Source organism: Apteryx rowi, unplaced genomic scaffold, assembly GCF_003343035.1.
Source record: "Apteryx rowi isolate R43461 unplaced genomic scaffold, aptRow1 scaffold_14, whole genome shotgun sequence".
NCBI lineage: Eukaryota > Metazoa > Chordata > Aves > Apterygiformes > Apterygidae > Apteryx > Apteryx rowi.
Window position 1 is genome coordinate 5,473,045 of NW_020447641.1, and position 24,296 is coordinate 5,497,340.

The 24,296-nt window shown below is 38.8% G+C and overlaps 2 protein-coding genes across 12 annotated transcripts in view; one reads left to right on the top strand and one right to left on the bottom strand.

Moving 5' to 3' along the window:
* DNASE2B (deoxyribonuclease 2 beta) overlaps positions 1-16,678 on the bottom strand; it is a 35,096-nt gene extending 18,418 nt beyond the window's left edge. For 3 of the 11 annotated variants that reach the window (XR_003252157.1, XR_003252156.1, XM_026057641.1), the window contains exons 1-9: positions 16,584-16,598; positions 16,346-16,373; positions 15,712-15,851; positions 15,123-15,359; positions 11,127-11,304; positions 9,624-9,705; positions 8,482-8,643; positions 6,805-7,002; positions 6,010-6,267 (exon numbers count right to left, since the gene is read on the bottom strand). Coding sequence is in view for 4 of the 11 variants with exons in the window: in XM_026057641.1 (XP_025913426.1) it covers positions 6,010-6,267; positions 6,805-7,002; positions 8,482-8,643; positions 9,624-9,705; positions 11,127-11,304; positions 15,123-15,235 (991 nt within the window). In the remaining 7 variants the exon portion in view is untranslated. Of the gene's footprint in view, positions 1-796; positions 3,234-4,689; positions 6,268-6,804; positions 7,003-8,481; positions 8,644-9,623; positions 9,706-11,126; positions 11,305-15,122; positions 15,360-15,711; positions 16,271-16,345; positions 16,374-16,583 lie in introns of those variants that run through there. The other 8 variants (XR_003252162.1, XM_026057644.1, XR_003252159.1 and 5 more) reach the window with 8 other exon arrangements.
* LOC112961906 (uricase-like) lies at positions 16,265-23,474 on the top strand. Its single transcript, XM_026057599.1, has 7 exons — positions 16,265-16,309; positions 17,322-17,594; positions 18,503-18,619; positions 18,746-18,824; positions 22,093-22,279; positions 22,791-22,914; positions 23,327-23,474. The coding sequence occupies exons 1-7, from the start codon at positions 16,265-16,267 to the stop codon at positions 23,465-23,467; spliced, it is 966 nt and encodes a 321-aa protein (XP_025913384.1). The 3' UTR covers positions 23,468-23,474.
* The last annotated feature ends 822 nt before the right edge of the window (positions 23,475-24,296 follow it).

A 24,296-nucleotide genomic window follows, 5' to 3' on the forward strand; every position in this document is an offset into this window, starting at 1 on the left:
GGAACAGGTTCCAGAGCGAGGAAGGAAGCAGTTCTTGAAACGTGTACTAAGCTAGGCATTTTTAACCATCAATGTGAAGTACAGGTCAGCAATGCTAAGCATAATCAGACCAGTGCAGAAACACATTTCTAAAACTGATTTCTGGCTGACAGAAACTTAGCCCAAAAAGGAAACCTAAAAAGAGACAGACACAAAAAGACCCTGAAGCTAAATAATCCCAAACTTTGAAGAGTCAGAAATATAGGAACTAATTTTATAACTTGATAAGGCTTTTAGTGACCTTTTGGCAGTTTTTGTAATGTAATGGCTAAAACATGTATTGCTATAATGTGACATGCTTATTTGAGAGCACTACTACATGTAAAGACAGATTTGGGGGTTAGTGTATTATGATGCATAATTGTGTGGCTAATTTGCATGCACAGTTTCTATGGTTAATAAATTGAGCAATGCTAGTACAAGTGTACTGCAGTGAACCGCTTGCAGAACAGCCAGCACCCTAGCAGGCAATGTTAAATATTGTGCTCTGCTCTGGGAAACCTGACCAGTTTGAGTACTTGAATACTAGTTTGCAGTTCCCAAGCTACAAAGTAATTAATGGAATGGAAAAGTAGTCTCTACTTTTAGCCACCTTAAAGGAGATTCAGAATAGTCACTGTACACCTTCTGTAGAAATCTAAAATGAACTCAACTGAAAAAAAAATCAAATTAAATCAAGAGGATTTACTAAAATCACTTGAGTAAAAATGTGACACAGCTGTCTATAAGAGGCAAAATGTATATTTCAAATCCTTATGTTTTGTATTTAACAGCTGGAGTAAAATTATTAACATATCAAATATATATAAAAATTAGTTATAGGATAGCATACACTTTATATTGAGATAAATCAATTAAAAACCATGAAGATAAGAATATGATGAACCTCTTTTAAAAAAAAAGTTATATAAAGAAGTATATACACAAGGTAGCTCCTGTTTGAGGTCAAAATCTGAAATAGCTACAGCTGATTTCTGAGTCAATGCATAGCATGTTTTAATAACATGTTCATGCCAATTTCTGAAGAATTCTGAGAAAATTCAGCAGAATAGGCCTTTAATCTGGTATCTCCAATCTAAATAGAAAAGTGTCAGCTATAACTAGTCTACTCAGGGTATCAGGGTAGCTATAAAACACTAAAACACTAGCCTGAAATCATAGATCAGCTGTTAGTGCCTTGTACTGTGAAGAATTTATTCCCTGCTACCTGCTATTAATTTTTTTCCATCTTTTGCCTAACATTTGTTATTGCTATTTCTCTTCATTCCCATTCTTTTCCTTTTCTGTCTATCACATTGAATATCCCTGTCTTTTTCAGAAATCCTTTGGGAAATAAAAGAGGTGCATCATATTCTTGCATCATATTCTGAGCACAGTTAGGCTTTGGCTTACACTGAGCTTTTCAGAGGCTGCCAGCAATACTCTCTCCTGGACATTTTACCCAGGGCATAGAGAGCTTACGTGTTTTAAAACAATTGCTATACTAAGTACCCAGTGATGTAGCTTTCCCAGAAGCTGAAAATGAGGGTATAAAAGAGATCCACACAGTAATTTATGGGTGTTAACATATGGGTGTAAGTTTCTCTGGGGATAATTATGTGACTATGCTAATAACTCAAAGGATGCCTTGCTACATTAAAAAAAAAACCTCTCACAAAGTTGTTCTTTAGCTTTTCATTACCTTCAGGAGTCAGGGTGTATATATTTAAATAGAGGAGAGAGACAAAAGAGGCCCATATGTCTTCTCAAAAATAACCCTCTCTCTTCACACCATAGGCAAGCTGAGGAAGTACTGTTTGACAGACAAACTTACATTAGATGTACTAACTGGTAATTTCTAATTTGGGGGTCTGAAAACTACATGAAGTGCGTTGATAGTAGAGCAGCTTGTGTGAATTGAGTTGGGGAAGAGAGAGAGGGGCCAAGATCTGCAAGGATAGTYGAAGAATGGGCATTACTGACAGCTAAACAATCAGGACCTCCCAGGTTTCTCAGGATTTTTGTACAGTATAGCACACTTTAAAGCTGACTTTTCTGTATCTCAGAAATACTTCTATGAACCTCAGTGACGAGTCTAAGTGATAGGCTAAGTTAGCACGTCTTGAAGAAGGGAAGCTTCCCAGCTAAAGCAAAGAAATTTCTCCCAAAGCTTCCCTTCACTTGCTAGCAGACTGCTAGCATGGAGCCTCAGGTGTCCTTGAGAAATTCTCCAATACATTGCTCATCACTTTCATACTTAAATGTCAGTATATTTTCAGTCATTGTGGAGACACCTCAAGCAATCCCACCATAAAGGCTACCTTGTAAAATTGACTCAGACTGTGATGTACGTGTCTGTTTTCCATAATAGTAGATGGCCAAGTGGAGTGAAATCTCACGGTTTAAATTTTCATGCTTTCAAATATTTTGTAGTTTTTCTCTTAAGGATGCTAGTGTCTAATCCTGTAAATGGCCTCTTGCATATAAGTCTGTGTAAAATGGCCCTTTTGAACACAGCAGACCACTGCCCCAAACATCCACAATTACCAGCGTTATGGAAAAATCATCAGGAATGAAGTTTCTCTTTGACAGGTCAAAGGGAGATGGAGTTATGCTGCTTGCTCTGGGATGACATTAGTTGTGGTTAGGGTAGGAGCTGTTCTGATGGGTGAATGAGTGGCAGTTAGGTGCTTTGAGGGGCTCATATTTGCATTTCCTGACATTTGTAAGTTGTTAGACATGCTGGGACAGATTCCCATCTTGTGTAAATTATCACAAGGTAATTTACACCAAACAATAATCTCTCCTGTTGTGTTTGTTGCAAACTTGGCTGCATTACAATAATGTTTAGTGGATTAATAATGTGTACTTTTGGCCTCTCCCACTCCCTTGGCAAGCAATTTTCATTTATTACAATGTTCTCATTTTGTTTAACTGGAACAGAGCCCAAGGGTCAGAATAGCCATACCTGCACGCTGAGGAGCAAAGACTCTCGAGTTCCCCAAAAGAGAACAGCTTTTTCCCCTCGCCATGCCATGGTTCAAGGATCCTGTTCTTTTGCAGTATCAGTTTTGTTCAGCAGGTTCGCCCCTGAGATCACAGAGAGGGGCAGCTACTGGATGTCCCTTTCAGCAAGAGAAACTCTGTCCAGTCAAAAGGGTTGCAGTGGGCAGCAAATAGAGCACAGGGAGTCACTGGTACAATTTGTCAAGTGTCTGACATTTTGACAAAAGAACAGCACATTGTAAAATTAAAAACTCGTGTGAATATATATAAATATATATATATGTAAAAATTAATATTTCACACCGATGATTGATCAGAGTGCATGGTACGAAGGCATACATTCAGGTGAGTAAGTGACGTATGGTCTTGACTTTACACAGATAGCCTGAGAGTTACAAACCATTTAAAAACCCAGAAGCTTATCTTGCTGATCATCAGTCTCTTCTGGGAAACAAAGAGACTGCCTGTGTGTCATAGTGTTTGTAACAGAAATTTTGGGATATGCAAATATGGAGGTTACATAATGAAAGCAAAACTGAATTAAAACTGTTTACGGTAAAAAAAAAAAAAGAGAGAGAACCAGAACTGCAGCCTTTTTATTGCTACACCACTGAAATGAGCACAACTTGACTATTTAGGTGACTGTATTGCTGTAAAGTACAGCTGCGTCTCTCCATCTTCTCACTACTGTTTATGCCTCTACAGTCATAGCTAAAATGGAGGCTACCTATCTTCAATTTAATGGAAGAGGAATGTTGTAAATTTTCTTGTGAAGATTTATGGCAACTATCTAATGATCAAATAATTAAGAATAAAAGTTAGCACTCGAAAGTCAAGTGACAGACAACTGACTTTTAGCTTGGGGAGCAGGACTGTCTGACAACACTATTGCGATAACCTGCGGATGGAGACTTTCTTTGCTATTGAACTCTGTGACCCAAATGCCATGTATGAGCACCTAACGTAAGAGATACAGGTTGTGCATGTAGATCCACAAGCCCAGATCTTTGATATACCAACATGAACTTCAGCAAAGCTGTCTCTAAGAATGGATTTCTTGCCATTCCTCTACCATAAGGTCATGCATATGCACAGCTGTGGGCAAGACATAAGAGTTTAGACAGGTTAGGTTAGTGTCTGCCTTGCAAAGGTGGACAAGAGAAACGAATTTTATCTTGGCTTATCTGAGCCATGTCATAACACCCCACTACTCATCATTCTGTATCACTGGCAGTTTTCACTGTCACAAATAGTTGTTGCTTGACCATGCTAGTAAAAGAACGGAAAGTATATATGTAAAATAATTTGACAATCATCAGAGGAAAAACATTATCAACCAAATTATTTGTCAAATGTTATTCAGTCATGTGTAGGGCCAAAAAAAGGGTCTATTTAATGAAGAATATCTAACCTATCTACATTATTTGCACTGAGTTAGTTTTGCCTAAGGTTTACCTATGATCCAGATCAATTTACTAAATATAAAACCCATTCCTTCACAATTCTCCTTATTAAGCAGGCTAGGTACATTAGTTTTATTTCTTCAAGAAGAAGTACACACAAATGTTTTTTCTAAAACTGATTTGTTTGATACTTCATATGCTTTGTTGTTTGGTTGATATTTGAGGAGGAAAAGGGAAGGAAATCTTTGACAATTTCTTGTGGTTGGGGGGGCATTTCTTTATATCTAACTTCCTTTTCAGACATTCTGGTAGAGAATCAGTTGTATGGAATACAAACATAGCAAAACAGAAATATTAGGAGCAGCAGACCCTTCAGACAGGAATTTATAGTAGCAACACAGGAAAAAAAAAACCTATAAATATATTTAGGGACATATTTAAGCACAGATACACTTTTGAAATCTGAATTCAAAAGTTATCAGCATTTTGCAACTTTATCTTTATAGGAAGTGCATCCAAACTTCAAATCCTAAACCTGAGATCAGAAGTACTGAAAATTAACAGCCACATTTGTTGTATTGTGAAATTGTACGTGAAATAGTATCTTCTTTCAAATATTTTCTTTTTTTTCTTTTTAATTTTTTTCTAATTTTCTCAATTTTTTCCTTTGGCAGCTATAAGACGTTTTAACCAACTGTAAATAACTAAAGATAAAAGAGAGAGACTRTAAACAGACCATTTCCCTCTCAATTTACTTTGGTCATTCATATTTTGGACATATTTATTTGTTGATATGGTTACTATACATGAATAAAAGCACTAGAAATACACCAAGCTATTGGTTACACATGATTTAAAGCTCATTTCTTCCCTAAAAAATAATCATATAAAAATTAATTCTGTCCACAGACCTGCTTGTTTTCCTGTCGATATTCAGTTACGTCTGTTCTCTAAGAGATTCAGTCCAGTTTCCCCCCAAACTCAGTAGAAATGCAATGACTGATCTCAGTAGCACCTGGGCCACGTAGCAATTCTGAAAGCATTTGGGGGKTTTTTTTTGCCCAAACGCCCCAAACAACCTAGCTAACAAGACAGATTTTTTTTCTTCCTCACATCCCATGTCCAACACCATTTACCAAGTTCCACTTGAGGACATCTGTGCACAATCATTCAAAGCAATGCGCTTTGTCACAGTGTCACTGCGGACCCAGTCTGTGCAGCACAATCTCAGTTACTGATGGTGAGAGGAGACAAGGAAAGAACAGAGCATGACTCAGAGCTCAGGCAGAGCTTGCTGATCTGGCAATGAGGGAAAAACAGTATTTCACCTGTAAAGCAACTGTTTTTGTAGCTAAGAAGGTAAAGGCCTAATCCATCTGGCAACTCACTGGGACATTTTTCAGAGTGAAAACTTAGTTTAAAGCAGACATTTCCTGCACTCTTTATGTAATGAAGGGCTATGCTATTTAGGAGGAATGGTTCATTCATATCCATGTGGGAGAATCATGACAACTTTCATAGCGGATTACCAAGTGTCTGAAAGCTTTGTAAATGTATTTGTTCTGCGTACAAATGAACCCACCACTTCTCCAAGCTTGCTCAGCAGCACGGTTAAGGTCTCCGATGCAGGTCCACTGATCTTCATAGATCCTTGAAACACACCATTTGGAATGATCATTAATGGAATAAAAAGTTGAATTCAACGGTGTCCCTATTAGGTTTATGTTGTAGACGTGGTACTGGAGAGAGCAATTTGAGGGAAGTCTGTGACCGGAATGCTGCCAGGATTCAACCAACAAATCTGTTTTCAGTTCTTGAGCTATCCATGCCACATAGATATCTATGGAATAACAGAAGATGTGAGAAATTAGTCTCTTATTTTACTTCATTTAAGAGGGGACTGAAAAGCATTACATAAACTGGGCTTGCTTCATCTCAATGCATAAAGGAGGTCAGAAATGTTTGAAAAAGGGATTTCTCCCCTTATTTTGACTTTTATTTCAGAATTGCATTTCTACTTTTCCTTCTTTTCCTGGAAAGCCTGTTACAAATAATCAGCAGGGAAAAAAAGGAAAGAAAAAAAAATGTCAAGGCTTCTTCATAACAAAAGCAGATGATTCCATGTTGTCATTTTTGAATATTAGGAAAGAAATTGTCTTAAAACCCCATTATCAAACACCTTAGGACATCTGAAGGACCAGACAGCTTTTCACTTTGTGAGCTGAGAGAATATTATGATGGAATACCATTCCCTGCCCTGTTACATTTTTTTCTGAAGCTGAACTTTCTCTTTTCTCAAAAAGAAAATGTTCATTGCCCAATAATATATTAATTGCCTATTAATTGCTTGTTGATAGATAACAACAGTTTCTCTTACCATCCACAAACAAGTGTGACTTAGCAAAATGAAGAAAGGTTTCCCCGTGAGCTGACTGGAGTTTGGAGAGGTGACGCTGGGTGACTGAGGGCAGCTCAGACCCCGCACAGAGCTTTTGCAGATTTGGGAGGTCAGCTTGGAAGATGTTAGGGATGGAACAGTTGTAGATGCTTGGATTATAACTCAGCAACTGCTGGTCTGAACAAAATCAAAGAAATGAATACATGCAAAATTAAAATGAGTTAAGCAAAGCAATCAAGAAGGTTAAGTGTAGTCTTGGAAAGGAAACCTGAACCTTCACATCCTGTCTACTGGAGGAGTTCAGTGTCAAAGTAGATTATTTTAGCAACAAAAACTAAGTTTAATTGCTTTGTATTCTGATTGGCCCTGCATCATATAGACTAGCTGGGAGAGTATGCTGGATTTTTTCCATTTACATATTATTATTATTAGCAGAACTGTTAATCCATGGTCTCAGTCCACTGTCACATCCACGCTTATCTTCAAGCCTCTAAACAGTCACATGTCACTCAGGTAGCATGTATAAATTCAAGCCCGTCCATAACCAGTCGGTTAGATTTGGCAAGCCAAATCCAAACCAAAGAGCTGACAAAGGGTCTAGTTTGGTTTTAGGAAGAACAAAGCTTGACTTTCAGAGTCTAGACTGAATTTACAGAGGAAGAGTACTTTTCTATATAGGGCCAGTTTAACTGTGGAACTCATTGCCGTGGGATGCTGTAAAGAGCAAAAGAACAAATGGGTTCCAAAAGTGATTAGATGAATTCATGGAAGACCAGTCCATCAGGAACTTTCCAGTCTTTCCAGTTCAGGAAATCCCTAAACCACAGATTACCAGAAGCTGGGAGGACAGAGCAGGAAGTATTACTGTATGCTTCTCATTTTCTTGTCCTCTTTCCCTAAGCATCTGCTAGGATGCACCTCCATAAACAAGAAACTTGTTTAGATAGTTTTGTGGTATGGCCCAACCTGGCCATTTTTATAGTCTTACATAGTTCATTAGTATAATTATGGGCTCGTAACTGAGCAAATACAGCATGAAAATTTTTAACAAATATATCAGTATGACTTGTTACAATGCCTTTTGATGGTCCCTTTCCAGGATTCCTGTATCAGATAGTTGAATCTTATGGCTATAGGTTTACTTTTTTATGTTTAATATAGGTATTTTATGAGGCAAAAAGTATCTGGGAAAATTCTGGGGAATATTTATTCCACATTTCATAGTTCTGATGTGTCAGGGTGACTACTCCAGCTCAAGCAGTGATTGCATTACATTTTCAGAGCTGTAGACTACTGCAGCTGAATGAGCTATTACTGTTAAAAATGATAAACTGTCCTACTTTATATTTCCAAAGCTCTCTGTATGCATGGACTGACTCTACCCTCAAAACGCACTTGCAACTATTATTATCCCAATAGCCCTCATGGGGAGATGGAGACATAGAGTGGGAGAGTGAGTTTCCCACATTCACACAGGAAATCACTGCATAAACATAACTGAAAGCCAAGAATGCTGTTTCCAGGCCCCATTTGGTTTACTGATTTGACAATGAAACTTAAGGACAAGAACAAGCCATTTTTGAGGCACAGCATCAAGAAAAGGGGTCAAAGAGGTGCAGTGGTTCAAAGGCTTTCTTGGGAAAAAGATTTTCATACCTATTTCTGTAAACTGGTCATACTTGAAGGTTATACAGATGGCTGCCTGTCCATATGGCTTCCCACTAGGTGGATATGCATAACCATCCTCAAGAAAGGGAGGGAACAGAGGCACACTGTGAATTCCCCAGAAGCCTTGTGATTTGTCCAAGAGCAGAAATCCTGTCAAAGGAAAGTTACTGTAGATGAATTAAGGGGGGAAAAAAGCTATGAGACAATACAGCAGTGTTTCACTTTAGTTTTAGTACTGCAGATGCCACACTTCAATGCATTAGTCTCTACAGTAAACTGGTTCTAGACCATATTAATAGATTATATTAAACAGTAATATTTTATTCAAATTGCATTAATTCTGTACTGCATAACCTAACTCAAACTGTCACCTCTGTTCTTTTTAAAAAATTCCTTTTAAAAACCTTTTTTTCTTTCTGTACTCAAATATTGTCTTTGAAAAATCTGATGATTTAATGGCTGTGACCCTCTGCTGCTCTTTTTCCTTCCCCCTTCTAGATTCACTGCATAAGAGGAAATGGGCTCTGTCAACATTGTGTCTTTTTCCCCAGAGCAAATTCTTCTCCAGGGGAAAGCAGCAGAGAGATGGAATATGCCTCCCACTGCAGCTAAGTGCTCCAGGAAGGAGCACAGCTCCTGAGCTGTCCCCATTTCTGCAGCCTGAAAATACAGGCCTGCAAAAAATGTTGATTCCAGAGTCAGGCTGGGCAAACCCAATCTGTTTCCTCAAGGGCACATGATCTTGGCAGCAGTTTCTTGCCAGAGAGAGACAGAGGGAGTTTGGAGGTTAATGCTTAATTCTGTCATTTAGGTTGCCTTTCCCTTCACATCTGGTATTGCTGTTGCCATTGGGCTCAGGACAGTGTGGTCTGTACTTGCTAGAAGATGTATGAGTTTCAGCTGATACAAGATAAAAAGTCCATAAACCCTTACAGTTCTTCAACACAATACAGGCATAGCAAAACCAAAACAGAAGCTACAGCATGCGTAACTATATCAAAACATACCATGCAAATCATTCTCCAGTTTTGCTTTGGGCAGGAATTTTAGATAGACAGGCTGACAAACAGACAAATAGATGTTATCTACAACTTTAAAAAGGAGAAAACAACTCAGGACTCCCACTTTACCTTTGGTATGTCCTTTTTTCCAGTTGGAGGACTTTGAATGAGGGATCTCATCATTATATATTGCATAGGCAATGCTGTTATTCTGCAAGAAAACACATAATTATGAGACATCACATTCAATAAAAGAAAGGCATTTAAAAGAACATCTTTTATTGGGAGCAGAAGAAAGAATTCAGAACTTCAGCATAGGAATATCATGAGCCTAATACTTCTCCCACTTCATCTGACACAGTCTCTATGGAAGTTACAGTAAAATAAACCTGAAAAGAACTCAGCACAAGGGTCCCAGTTAATATAAAGTGGAAGTTCTCTTGAGCATTTTGAGAGCCCTTCCCTAACAAGGTCAAATATGCTTAGTAAGACAACTTACAAAGGTTTTATTGGGCAATCACTTGCAAAGAAATTTCTCCTTTTTTGGTGCCTGTTTCTAATTTAGCAACCAGATCCTGTGAAAATGTTTGTTCAGGAAATGTAGACATGACAACTGTTTTTATGAAGGAAGAGCAATTAATACTTTTTTGCAAAATATTTGCATACAGTCACACCTTATTCTCCCTGAATAGAGAACTTCAAAAGAGTTGGGACATATTTCCTCTCCAGACATAGAGTTTGCAAATGCTAACAATGTAGGAAGACTGGCACCAGTGTGGGCTCAACAATACGAGTTTGTAAACTCTATTACAATTACAGTGTGTCATGAAACAGGAGAGTTGACTGGCTTGCCGGCATTTGACTGACTTCTGAGAATCTTTCCTACATACAAATTTAATGACAACCTACCACTAACCTATGGCAAAAATGCAAAGACACACCCAGACTCCTAAGAATATTATGTAGATGGTAAAAAATAACTATAGGCAGATCTTGTGGTATTTTATAATCACTTTGCACAAATATAAATTAGGTGCCAGACAGTGAGGGGAGGGGAGGAAAACAGGCCTRACAAGCAGTGTATTATTGCTGAAAAGTCACAGTGATTTCAGGGGGAACAGTGAAACCCAAAGTTGATGTGAGATGGCACTTTAAACACATACACATGGGAGGACTTAGGATGAATCTCTGTAATAGTGACCACTGGGCCTGGTCCGAGTGCCTAGTCAGTTCACAGCTACAGACATTGCTCAGCACTAATGGCAGAAAAGGAGCCACAGGGATTATGTATTAATGTTCATTTTTTTAATGGGCAACACCTTAAGTTTGTGAAAGGCTTGACTAGAAATCAGAAGTTCTAGGATAATTTCTAATTCTAGCCAAAACTAAAACAAATAGTACAAAAATAATAAAAAACAATATTATTATTAATAATAAATAAAATTATAAATAAATAATAAAACAAAACAAACAATCTGCCTAGTTGTCAACATACTCCCCTTGGCGCATYTTAGCAGATCTAGTCAGTCAGGTCTGGCCATGCTTCTGCATGCTTATTTTGGCCGATTTCATCTCATTTGCATGTAGCATCAAGTAAATATACTAACAAAATGATAATTAAATGTCACTTGCCTTGGGTTCATAAGTTTCATAAAGTTGTTTCAGTGTTTGCCCCAGGGCACCCTGTGTCATATTGACTAGATATTTACTGAGTTGCCACGCGTGAGTCAGGGAATCCATGTACATGTATTCCAGTCCCAACCCAGCACTCTCTCCTTCTGTATGTTTTGGTAACTTGTAAAGAAGAAACCTGGAATGGCAAAGGGTAATATTTTTTACAAGCTGTCCTGTTTCGATGCATGAATCAGTACCTCCTTCCCACCTGAGAATTTAAAGACAAGGATGACTCCAAGGACGTCTATGTTGGACGGGTAYCAGTGTCAGCAGCATGTGGTGTCGACATCTCAGCTTTGAGCAGATGACCTAGCTCAGGAACCAGTAGCAGTTTAGTGGCATGGTACTTGCTGCAGCCAAATTCGTTCTGCTCGTTAGCAGGCAAGRGAGGCTGATCCTGCACCAAACTCCCGTTGCTGCAGCCAGGCTGCTGTTGATATCCCAAAAGAGCTTGTTTTGACCTAGTCCTGGTTTGCCACACTGTATTGAAGCCCTTGCTGGGGTTAAAATGTGGATAAGTGCCTTTTTCCACAGACCTTTATGCTGCATGATTATGTTTTTCAAACCTTTGGAACCAACACTGCTGAAAGAACAAGGTTCAATCTATTCTGCTTTGTACTTCAGCACCCTAATTGCCAGCTAAGCTTCGGAGAGTTACACCCATAGAAACCTGCCCAGGGACTGAGATTGCAGGGACATCCTTTGGAATCACATTTAGCCACCAAACCACTATTACTCCTACTTCTGGAGGAGAATGAAAGATGGAGCCTGAACCTCAGGTCCCAAACTCGGTCTGAAATTCTCATGGTCAACAAGGACACCTTTTACCAATAAATTTATATCTGTATATGTATACATATATTTATGTGTGTAAATAAACATGAAGCTATGTGATAATGTTATTACACTCTTCATAACAAATACACTCTGCTGAACTATTGTAAGCTTCATATTTACAAGCCATTAGCCAGAAACAGATATTTTTTTCAAAAATTTAGAGTCCTCAGTCTTCTCAGTTAATGGTTCAGTGCACACTAATGTATGTGATGAAGTAAACAGGTTTTGCCAGTACACAAGTCCATGGGATTAATTGCACCATAATTAACTGAGCCACTTTCTTTGAGTGTTCATTTAAGCAATTTGTTACTTATGTCAATATAAGAACTGAGTGGCATTATTTTCAATCCTAGAGTACCTAACAAAAATGCATCCTGACTGTGCTTGATACTTTGAGTATATCAGAAGGAGTAAGCCTTGCCCAGATAATATACCGTCTAAAGTTGGGATAAAATACATCCTAGAGAAACAGAAAAGCAGATAAAAAGTGATGGGAAAGCATTTGATAGAGGAACATTTAATACATGGGAAGGGTACACGTACAGGCAGAAGAAAAATAAAACCCATTTCAGCGATCTTGATAATCCACCTGCATTGCCACAAAGTGATGTTCTTTAAATATCTCAGGAGAAATTGTTGATGATGACAGACAACAAGGAAGAACAAGGAAGTGATTTGTATAATAAGCTTGATGAGAGCATTAGATGCATGAGGAGTCATGAAAATCCCTTTATTTGAAATCAAGATTTGGAAAGGAGATGAATAGTAGTAGTTACAATAGTAAGAGTTAATCCAAGAATTAGTATACGAAGTCCTTCCAAGCTGCTTTGGAATATATTGGAACATATTATGTTCTGGTGTTTACAGCCTTGCACCAGGCAAGCATGACAATGTTTGTACATAGGCTTCTGGAAATGTTAGTAGTTGAGCTATCAATAAATTGCTTGCCAATTCCCAGGTGATACATGTTTTGGCCCTTTACAGAAAGTCAGTTGAGCGCATAAGCAATTTAAGTTACATAAATATCTTCACTGCTATTTGTGCACAGGAAGTTTCTCAAGAGCTTAAGTATTTGCGGGAGCAGAGTAGCAGTTATTATTCTGAGAACCAAGGAAAAGCAAAGGCATAAATGGCCTGATTAGACTTGTCACATGTATTGCTTGTGCCTGAACACTAAGTTACTAGAACTAATCATCTCTTTTTTCACTAAAAACCAATAACTTATGAAGTGAAGATGAAATGCAGACAGTGGCTCTGTTGCAAAATTATCAAGTAGTTATCTAATTTTGCTCCCAGACTACCAAATGCAGTGCGCTAAGGACACAACTTCCATTGCCCTAAGTGGAATTAAAATGTATCCCTGGTTTTAATGATGGACTCAGCACTTCTCAGAGAGCAGATTTTTAGCTTTTACTTGTGTGATAAGATTCTCACTGAATACAGTGACTTTCGGATGAATAAAGACATTCTGTCCTCCTTAGACAGAGCTGATCCTATGATCATTTGTGCTGATAATACCTATATGAGGTGCAGTAAAGATTGTGAGATGAGCTCCTAAATGACATGAAAACACCTGGAGAATTTTGATAGCCCCTACACTTCCTTAGGTAGAAATTTCAAGCAAATTTTGGGAACTCAGATGTTATCAGATCACATAAAGGCAAGTGATTCCTTCAGTTCAGTGTCAAATGCAAGGATGCATGAATACTAATAATGAGCAATTATGGAATTTTGCATAATGAATTATGGAATATTGCAGGATGAAACCACTGAATAGTAAGGACTCACATAAATGAGTCCTTACTCCTGCTAACTGAATATAATAACTGCAGTGCTATATTTGTTTGAAAGGGCATCAACATCTGGGTAAGAGGAAGCTTTTCTCAGCAGTTTCACTTCTGCTTCTCCTATCAGCTTCACAGCAACTGAATCCAGAATCCAGCAAAAGTTGCCTATTTCGTAATAATTGGCTTGGAAATAGATAAGTTTCTCTTTCATTTGCTCATGGCACATTTAAAAGACAATTCCTCCCTTCCTCCCTAAACTTGTCAGATGGGAGCACTGTTTCACACACAGCCCTGTGCAGAAGAACCCTATTTCCCATCTGGAACTGGCCTGACATCAGTGGTGTTCACACAGAGGCAAAGGTCAATTACTCCTAGCTACAGCTTTCAAAGAATTTCTCAGAGAATTTGGATATAAAAATTGTGTTTATTTAAGAAATGGATGGTAAAGTATTTTCTTTTGGCTTTCTTTCTGTGAGAGAAACTCTCTGCTTTTTAAATTAGTCGATGCTTATCTTTGGGAGGCTGCAACTGGTTTTTTTTTAAGAGCACTTGTTTCACTTTTTAAACCCAGGTTGGTTATTACATATAGTAATTACACTTTGCATCTTTCATCTTCAAAGTGCATTAATCTAATTAATCATTTAATGCCCAAATTCATGCTCACTGCTGCCAGTGTGACAGCTAGCAGTTCTAAAGTGCTGGCAGCTCTGGAGGCAGGAGAATGACATCTCCTTCTTAGTCACAAACCACAAAGGGTGTTTTCCCACACTGTCACGTCTCTCTGCATTCCTTGTGCCTCACCCTGATCTATCCAGGAGATGGTTCAGCTTCATTTTTCCATCGGCTCTTGGSCACTGCAACAACTGCAGGAAAGGGACAAACCACACCGAGCTGCTGTTTGGGTACAAGCAATGAGGTTATGGCTAAGATGGTGACAATTTTCCCCACTCAGATCAGTTTGTTCAGCAAGACAAGCCACATGCCCTTGCCCTTGCCCAAACCTGGGTGCTGAGAGAACTACTACAGGAGATGTGGAGCTTAGGCATTAGAGCACAGGTCACCCTCAGCTGATCATGAGAAATGAACGCTTTGTAAACCAGTGATTATTTTGCAGTTAGTCACGATGCAATAGTGTGGTTAGTTGTAGTGTAGTGAAATCAGCTTTCAGTAACTTATCCTAGATTTTCCAAACGCAAAATTCAAATACTACTCACAGGCAGACAGGATTAAAACAGCAATTATTATGCATTACTTCTCAGTGATCCACCAACTTCACGCAGTTTAATCTTAAGCATTTTTTACTCTTCCAAAATTTCTTTCATTTACTCACCAATCAACTGTCTCTCCATCTTCATTTCTGCAGGAAATTTCAGCTGCCCACAGGGATGCGATGGAAAGAAGTAATAGCAAAACAAAGTGACACCATACAGTTCCCGCAGTCATTTTGGTTTGTCAACTGCACAGAGAGAGCACAGGGCAGATTCTAAAAGGAGAAGTTGATTCGTGTTTCATTAACTGTCAGCTCTTGCCACGATGTAGTAAACATGCCACAGCCAGCTGCCTGAGACTGCCGAGCAAATGTGAGAAAACATACTCTTGTTAGAATGACATCACTTGGCAAAGGGGCTGAGGTGCTCTGCAGAATGGCTGGAAACTTTGCATGGTTTTTTTTTTGGCAACAAAATGGCAAAATGACATTTGACAAATGATATTTCTGAGAAATGTACTTTTATATTTTAGAAGTTATTATTTTGAATATTTAAAATATTTAATGTATTCTGCTTTCAAAGAAGCTGTAGATACTGAAATCCTTGTTTTTCTTTTTACTGCTATATGAATGAAGTACGAATTTTTTACAACTATCCAAAAAACTTTAGTTTTCAGACAAGTGAAACAAAAGCAGTTTATTTTGATCTCACTTTTCCATCCAGTCCTTGTACTGAGCACAGCATTTGTGCCATTCCTGCAAAGAGAACAGGGTTTCTTGCAAAGCGTTGAACTCTCCCAGATCCTGATTTTGTCAATGAGGGGATCCTTAATTTGTCTGCAGGGACCGAGCCTACAGACAGTAAGAGAAAACTCTCTGAGCACAGTAATTTACTTACAATTACTTAACTATTTCTAAAAATTCACTTTTAAATGCAGCAGCATTTCTCTTAGAAATAAACATGTCTGAACTGAGCAATTTTACATCTGATGGTTTCAGCAGCATACAAATAAAAAGCTTCAATTTATTTYTTAGTGCTGAAAAATTCTTTCTCCTTCTCCATTATGCTTAAATTAAAAGATGTTGATATCAAGTATGGGATATTTCAACCTCAGGGAAAGTTTAGTGCGATAAGCTCTGGATGTTTTAGCATAATAGAAATCCTCACAACTTTCACAGTATTTTTGTCTCCTTTCCCAATGCTGTAACAGATGTATAAATCGGGCTGTGTTTGACTGAAGCAGGGTAAAACCGAACAGGGCTTAATGCAAACCAAACGAACGATCCCAGAAATCCAGAATTTTGGCGGTGTAGATCCTGACCTGAATTTTGCTGCTCAGACTCACCTTCAATTCCTTTTGTGAGAGATCAGCACTGCAAAAAAATTGTGACAAAACATTTTCAACCAGTCCAGCTTGGTCTTTATTTCTTCCCTCTCTTGGGAATCACAACACACATAAATGGGGTAATAAAACACAAAAACTGCCAAGAACCCGACAGCTATTTTCATTTTCTGTTGGAAAGCTCTGCCCACTTACAAAACAACCTTCCCGCCCCTTTCTAAAGGATCGCTTTGGTACTCACCGCTTCCASTCGGCCTCCAAGCAGTAAGTCGGCGCCCGCCCCTGCGCGCGCGGAGAGAGCCGGCGCTGGGGCCCGCGGCGGCCGCAGCTCCCGCGGCCGTGCCAGGGCTCGCCCCGCTCCGCGCGCCGGCGCGCCGCTCGGTCTGCTAGCACGCGAACGGGCTTTGCCAGCTTCGGAGCGGGCACGGAGAGCGCTCAGCGCCTTGCACGTGTGGAACTCTACAGCAGTTGTGGAAGCTAGGAGCTGGAAGAGTAGGAAGTGGTGAAACTCTGTTCTCGTTGCCAAGCAAAGTCAGAAATTGCACCGAGAGAAGCGAAGCGAAGCCCAGCCCAGCCCAGCCCAGCCCAGCCACGCACAGTTAGCACTGATGAAGTGACTGCAGAGGGTGCTGGGATAAATACTGCCCACCCTCTGCAAGGGTGTAACTGAAGTGACTGACTGGACTGGGACCCCCTTCAAAAAGAAATGGTAGAGGGAAGACTGAATAAAGGTATATATAGTCAGGATTAATCCAAAGAAGAGAAATCAGACATAATTGTTCACTATTACTCATGCTGAATCATCTGCCCCCCCCTCAAAGTTTTAAATTCTATCACAGCTGCTACTAAAGTAATAATATCTTCTTAAAGCATTTTTTCTTCCTATCAGGACTTTGCGATTTATAATGGAAATATTTCCATTATCACAGGTACCTACAGAAATAAAATGATAAACATCATTTATGTTTGATTGGTTCAGGAAACTCACTCTTCCATTCAGTTCATCCACCACCATCATGTGCTTTCATTGCAGATTAAGGATGTAGAAGTCCTCAACTGTGAATATGGCAAGAACACCATTAAGTTGCTTCGTGTTAGAAGAGAAGGGAAGAAGCACTTCATTAAAGAAGTGGAAGTGTGCACACATCTCCGGCTGACTTCTGCCCAGGAGTACCTGGAGGGAGACAACTCTGCTGTGATACCCACAGACACCATAAAGAATATCGTCCTTGTGCTGGCCAAAAAAGATGGGGTATTCTTCATTTTTTTTTAACTAGCCTTGCTGTTACTTATGACTTTATTTGGAAGTATTYGTTACTTTTTTTTTCCAAAATGCATCAAAACAATCTTCTCTTTTCTGCATCTGCATGTTAGATTGGCACTAAGTCACCTTCAAAGATTTGGAAGAGATTTTTCTTCCCCCAGTAATTATCCTGAGTAACTGAAGCACTCTTTCCTATTCTGGCAATTTCAGAGTTGGTTAACTTGCCCTCTCGTAATTTATTTTGCATTTGAACAGACAAACCTTTCAAATCTGAGTAACCTTAATTTTGAAAATGTTATGTGCCCACCTCTGTATCTGAGCACAGAAACATGGACACCTTAGCTTTCCAAAGCCTTTTTTCTCACAAAGGTAGAAGTATTTTGGGGTAGCTTTCTAATATAAGATCAAAAAAAAAATTTTTTTAATGGAATAGCACACAATACTGCATTATAAGACTCCTCTTAGTTCTGTTAACTATGCACAGTGTTAACTCCCTCAGTTCCATCTATCATAATGACAATCTGTGGATCAAATTCTCAGTCTCAGTAATGAAATCTCATCTTTAGCCTGTACAGCTGAACCAGAGTATCACTATGATTTTTTTAAACATTATATCCTCAACGGATCAGGCTTGCTTAGCAGTTTCTCTCAGTCCAAAGACTTCAGCTCACTACACCATGGAATGGGAGATTTTTGATGTGAATCTGTAGCTGCTATTTGCAGCTTATGCTGTGAGCTGATCAAATGTCTAGGCATACAGTGTGCAAAACCAGAATTGAAAAAAAATCTGTATTTTAACCAAACTGATCCTTCCCAAACATTTAGAACAATTAGAACAATCTACTCCTGCACATGAGGTAATTGCTGAGTTCTAACTGTATTGTTTGTTGTCTTAGATCCAAACTTTAGAACAATTTACTGTTGATATCTGCAAACACTTCATGACAACTTTTAGCCAAGTGGCGTACGTCAAAACCTATGTTCAAGAAGTACCATGGCAACGTCTACAGGAGGTATTTAAAATACTAATACACTGATTTTGTTTATGCTCGAGCCATTTGTTGCTTTTTTAGTTCTTCTTTTCAAGTTCAGATACAATTCACTGCACTTTTACTTACATGTCTGCTCTACATTTGTAGAATGGCGTTCCTCATATCCATTCATTTATATGTGTTCCTGATGGGATTCGCTTTTGTGAAGCTGAGCAGTGTCGAAACGGTGAGAATTTTTAACTTTCCCGATTTCTCTATAAATATTTCCACTGATGACAGATGAAGATGGCTTTAGAGATAGCTAAAGGTGTTAAAGGGCTTCTCCAGAGGTCTAAAACAAAGAATACATTTAAAGTTGAATTTTGTAGTCCTTGACCCCTTAGACATGGCTGAAGAAGAAATCTAGCCTTACATTTATGTGTGTATCCTAAACACATACTAGTTACAATTATACATACAACATAACTGTTACATATTGCCACAGGATTTAACAGCCTGCTGTAAACAGTTTGCTTACAGTTTTGCATTATACTATAGCCTACATTTTCACTATTAACATTGCCCTACAGAGAATATACCACAAAACCTTACTGCCATAGGCCAGTTGCCTAGTTTGCAGTTACCTGTCAGCATGCCTTAGTTTTATTTCTAAGATGCAATTTCATTGCTGCAAATCAGGCTAACTTGAACACTGTGAGCACTGAAGTCTATATGCAAACGATTTTTCACATATAAGTATTTCAGAGTGTGCTTACTATTTTTGCATGCCCCGCATAAACAAAGTTCCATTTGACTTCACTAAGAGTTTCATGATCCTGAAAAGACATAGGCTTTAAAGCTAAAATGTCCAGCTGTAAATTAGGCAGTTAGATGACCTGCCATTCCAATACGAATGTAAAAATTTTCTGGTTGATATGACTCTTAACAAGAGTGTCAGTTCAGTCTCACTGTATTGGTGTATCAGACTACTGGGAACTGAGCTGAAATCACTACATTGTTTCATACAATGGGTTTAGTGTTTTAGGCTTTACTTCAGTATTTATTACTATCCTAAGATAAATCAGTTATGTAACTTAGAAATATTTCCCATCCTGTCCTCTGTCCCTATTTTCCTAACATGCAAGTCTGTGGTGGGACCAGTTTCACTTGCAGATAGGACACAGTTCTGAAAGACTCATTTGAGCATTGTCCCTATATTCCTAGTGAAAGAAAAGAGAGATTCGGTACAAGTTTCCAGTGCCTCCTGGCCTACTCTTTTTTAATGTTCCTTGTAATGTTAACTACTGCCATATTTTTGGCAGCCTCCATACTATTGACTTTGGTTTCTGGAAAGTGTTAAGAAAGAAATCGAAAAGAAAAGAAAAGAAAAGAAAAGAAAAGAAAAGAAAAGAGAAAAACAAGACCGTACATTTTCTTGAAAAGCTGCTGCTCTTAAGGTACAGATAGGATCTAAATCTTTCATCATCCTGAAAATTCACCATCAAATTTTGCAACTTCAGGTTCTCTGCAAACAGAAGGCCTTTATCAAGGCTTACTGAAGAAATTGCCTTTCCTTCTTAATCTTCCCTTCATGTAGCCCTTTCGTTGTTTCTTGAGGATTCCCTGCTAGGGTGAACAATAATCAAAGAGAAGGTTTTCAACCCCCTTTTATTTTTCTTATAAAAGAATCTTCTCCACCTTTAGCATCCTCCTATGCATCTATCAACCAGACATTGAAATTTATTTCTTAAGTAATCCTATGTTTTAACACTTTACTCTGTCATTAAAAGGAACTTGGTGAGACTTAACAGTAATTATAGGCTTATTATTTTGCCATTATATCAGGTGATAAAAGGCTCAGAGTTTTCTGTGAACTGAAAACATCATAAGTAATTTATCAGAGTCAAAATTTGAAAACCAAAAAGACAGCACAACCACAAAACATAATGAAAACACAAGGCTGACTGCCTAGATGCTAGACACTTTGGTGTGAGTTTCAGGTAGACAGCTACATAGCCAACCAGGCAGTCAGCATTTATGTAAGTCATTAGCTGCAAGGAACTCCTTAAAACAAGGCTATGCATTTGAATATGAGATAAATAGACCTCAAGCATCATTGATAGTATCTGCACTACATTAATACCTGCATATTCCTGTCTTATACCTGAGCAAGGAAGTCATCAAGATCTGAATGAAACCCAGAATATCCTGCCCAAAGACAGCCTCTTTAGATTTTGTAAAGCTCTAGTAAATAACAGGGGGAAGCGCAGCATTGCTGTTTTTTGAATTAGGTTCAAAGAGATACGCCTCTTTGAACCGAATTCAAAAACAATGATGAATGTAAACAAGAAGAGAAATACTTATGTAAAATGTAGTTCTGAACATTTCCAATGACAGAGGATTTAAAAAATTCTAAGCAATTGCATCATTTAAAAATAGCCGTCATGGTAAAATTAGTTCCAGTATACATTCCTGTAAAGACAGATTTAATATAACAAAGTTTGTCAAGTCAAAGGCATGATTACCATGTGTCAGACATATTTGAGGATTAGTTTTGAACTAGCTAGAGTGAGCACCAAGAGCAGCACAGAAACAGCAGCATGCACTTCAATCACTAACTCAGGCTCTGGATAGACACGTGTGGCACAGTAGTTTTCTTTTCTGAATCTTTTTTTTTTTTTAATCAGCTCTGGTTAGTGAAATTTTCAGTTATCGGTTTGGTGTGATCTAAAGGACTGACCACCTGAAATTTTTTAGCAGTCATCCTCGATCTAACATGTCTGTTAGAAGAAAAAGTTCAGGACACAACTGTTTGGTCTTTAGAAAACAATAATCCACCCATGCAGCAGTGATCTGCAACAGCACATTTTATAAATAGTGGCTAAAAGCAGAAACACTGYCAGTTCAAACCTGTGGGTGGCATCTGTGAGTACCAGTGCCAGGACTTGTGAGGGAGCTGAACTGCAAGCATTTGCATTGGCTGTTCACCTTCTGGCTCTTACGGATGCAAAACTCACAACAGGATGGATGTGTAAAGTGAATTTCTGACTCAGGCTTTAAGTCTTTGTACAGTGTTTCCACATCAGTGTAGAAAGTTCATGTCACCACTCCTCTACACCACAGCACTAGTAGCCTATTTCATTTCCCTTTAATGTAAATAGGAGTCCCTGAATTGATGTGACAGCCGACCCCACTATACGGTCCAGTCCCAAGGAGGTGAGAAAAAGGATGTCCTCCACTCTCATTGACTGACATTACAGGTCATTTGATGGGATTTTCTGCTCTCTAGATTGAGCTCTAATTTCAAAGGTTTCTATCTTGTTTCTCATCTTCCCGCTAGCATCAGTCCAGAAAATAATTTTAAAAAGTAATGAGGCTTGCACCAGAAGCACAAGTGTATCTCAGAGAGAATCCTTAATGGTTCTGGAGCTGCTATTGCAAACGTACACATCCAGAGAGTTCCCTTCACTCTGACTGAAAAGGAGCTCATACTGTCTTGTATTTTTGGATCACAGGTCCTCTGGTTGTTTTTGCTGGAATTAAAGATCTGAAACTTATGAAGACAACACAGTCCGGATTCGAAGGCTTCTATAAGAATGAACACACCACACTTCCTGAAAGGAATGACAGGATTTTATGTGCAGAGCTCTTCTGCAAATGGTCATATGGCGAATGCAGAGATTTTGACTTTGATTGCATATGGTATATGTCAAATTGAATATATTTATCATCTAATTTATGACCCCAAAGTCCCTCTAAACAACACAGCAGGCATAAGGGCCTGATCTGCTGAGCACCAGCCACTCTCATGGATCTTGGAGGAAGTTCTAACCACTTGATGCCTGGGGGTGTAAGGCAATCCTCTGCCCAAAGTAAACCTCTGGGGTAAATCAACTTATCCCTCTGATGGTGCACCAATGGACAGTATTTAAATGGACAGCTTGTAGTTCAGTACACAACACTTCAGGAGAATGCACTTACACCTAATTTGTTAAATACTTTAAACAAAATACTTGTTTGCAAATTATAGAGTTGGCGGGTAATTTGGAGGTGACAGGACAAAGAAATTGTTCTTTCATGAAATCTCATGTGCTATGTATTGGTATGAAAAGACACAGAAAATTTAAAAAAATAAAACAACACAGTAAAATATTATGGGTATAGAACACAGACAGGTGATACAAGATTTTGTAATGGCCTGTGTTACTTCTAGGAACAAAGTCCGGGAGTGTGTCCTTGAGGCGTTCTCTGGGCCACCTGACTGTGGGGAGTATTCGCCCTCTTACCAGAAGACTGTCAACTGTATCCAGATGTGCATCCTTTCTAAAGTGCCAGAGGTATCGTCTTTCCTCCTGTCGACATTTTACTTAAACAATATTGAATACTAATCGGACTCAGCAGACCAGAACGAGCCTATTTTGCTGGCAGTTCTCAGATTGTAAACTGTTTGATGGTACAGCTCGATGGTCTGAACAAACATGAATGCACCCAGAAATTCAGACCTGAGAGGTGTCGAACACTAGCTGTGAAAGAAACAAGAGAAAAAGTCAATGCTTGGCAGGACCAGACTAAAATGAAAGGGATGATATAAAAAAATCTTTCACGTTTGGATAGATTGGATTTTATCAACATTACAGATTTTCCTTTGGGGATTTCAATTGTTTTTCTTTCCAGTGAGTGCAAATATTGCCAGGGCATTGGCTAAGAAGGTGCACTAATTCATTGTCCCACCTATTTGCATGGTTTCAGGTACAGGTCATTGAAGTCATCTTGAACAACAATTTTTACAATGTTGTAGACATGAAGAATCTAGGCTTGACCAATGACAAAGAAGTAAGTAAATATTCAAAACACTTGCCAGGGCTTTTTAGAAAAAGTACTCAGCTTTAAACCACAGCAGCAGTTCTGCATAGAACAGAGTTAAAGGGAGCAATCTTTCCACCCCCGCCAAAGAGAACACTAATTCTAAAAGAAATTTACACTGATTACAGGAGAAAGCTAACTGCTTTCTTGTGTTATTGATAAAAGCTCAAGGAGCAGGGCAGAATGCTTTAGAGATCAAAAGGGTCTGTAACTACAGTTACAGAAGCCATCTGAGAAATCGTTTGTTTCCTCTACTGAATTTGACTTTTAGCGATAACGTCAACCTGTGCACTTGTAATCAAGCAGAACATGTCAGATTGTCCATTCACATAGCCAGACAATTTGAAATGCTACCCCAGTATGGCTATTCTTTCTAACATAATTCTTATTTGGCAGTACCACCGAGGCCAGTGAGGATCTGTCATTTCTCCTTGCTGCAGCAGTGTAACAACTAGGTTAACTAGGTCCGTAGGCTAAATCTCTAGGTGACAGAAGACAAGCACTCTCCTAGAGTGGTGAAGGGACAAACTGTTCCTGTAGCCATCAGGAGCCAAAGCAGATTGGCCCAACAGCGGACAAGGCATGAGCCTTGGTTTGAGGGTTAGAGATGTAGAAAACATGAAGATTTACTCCTTCCTCCACAGCTGCTCCAGCTGATGGTCCAAAATGAAACTCTGTCCAAATGTTATCCTCACGTGAATATCGGACAGAAACTGGGTTATTCAGTTTTGCATTTGTGATTTTGATTGATCAATGGTCTATAGTTTGTTTGTTCTCTAGTCTCCCTCCCTAATGCTTGTGATTCTCCTACAATGCTCCTTGTTCTCTTTTGGGTGGACATTACAGATGCACTTTC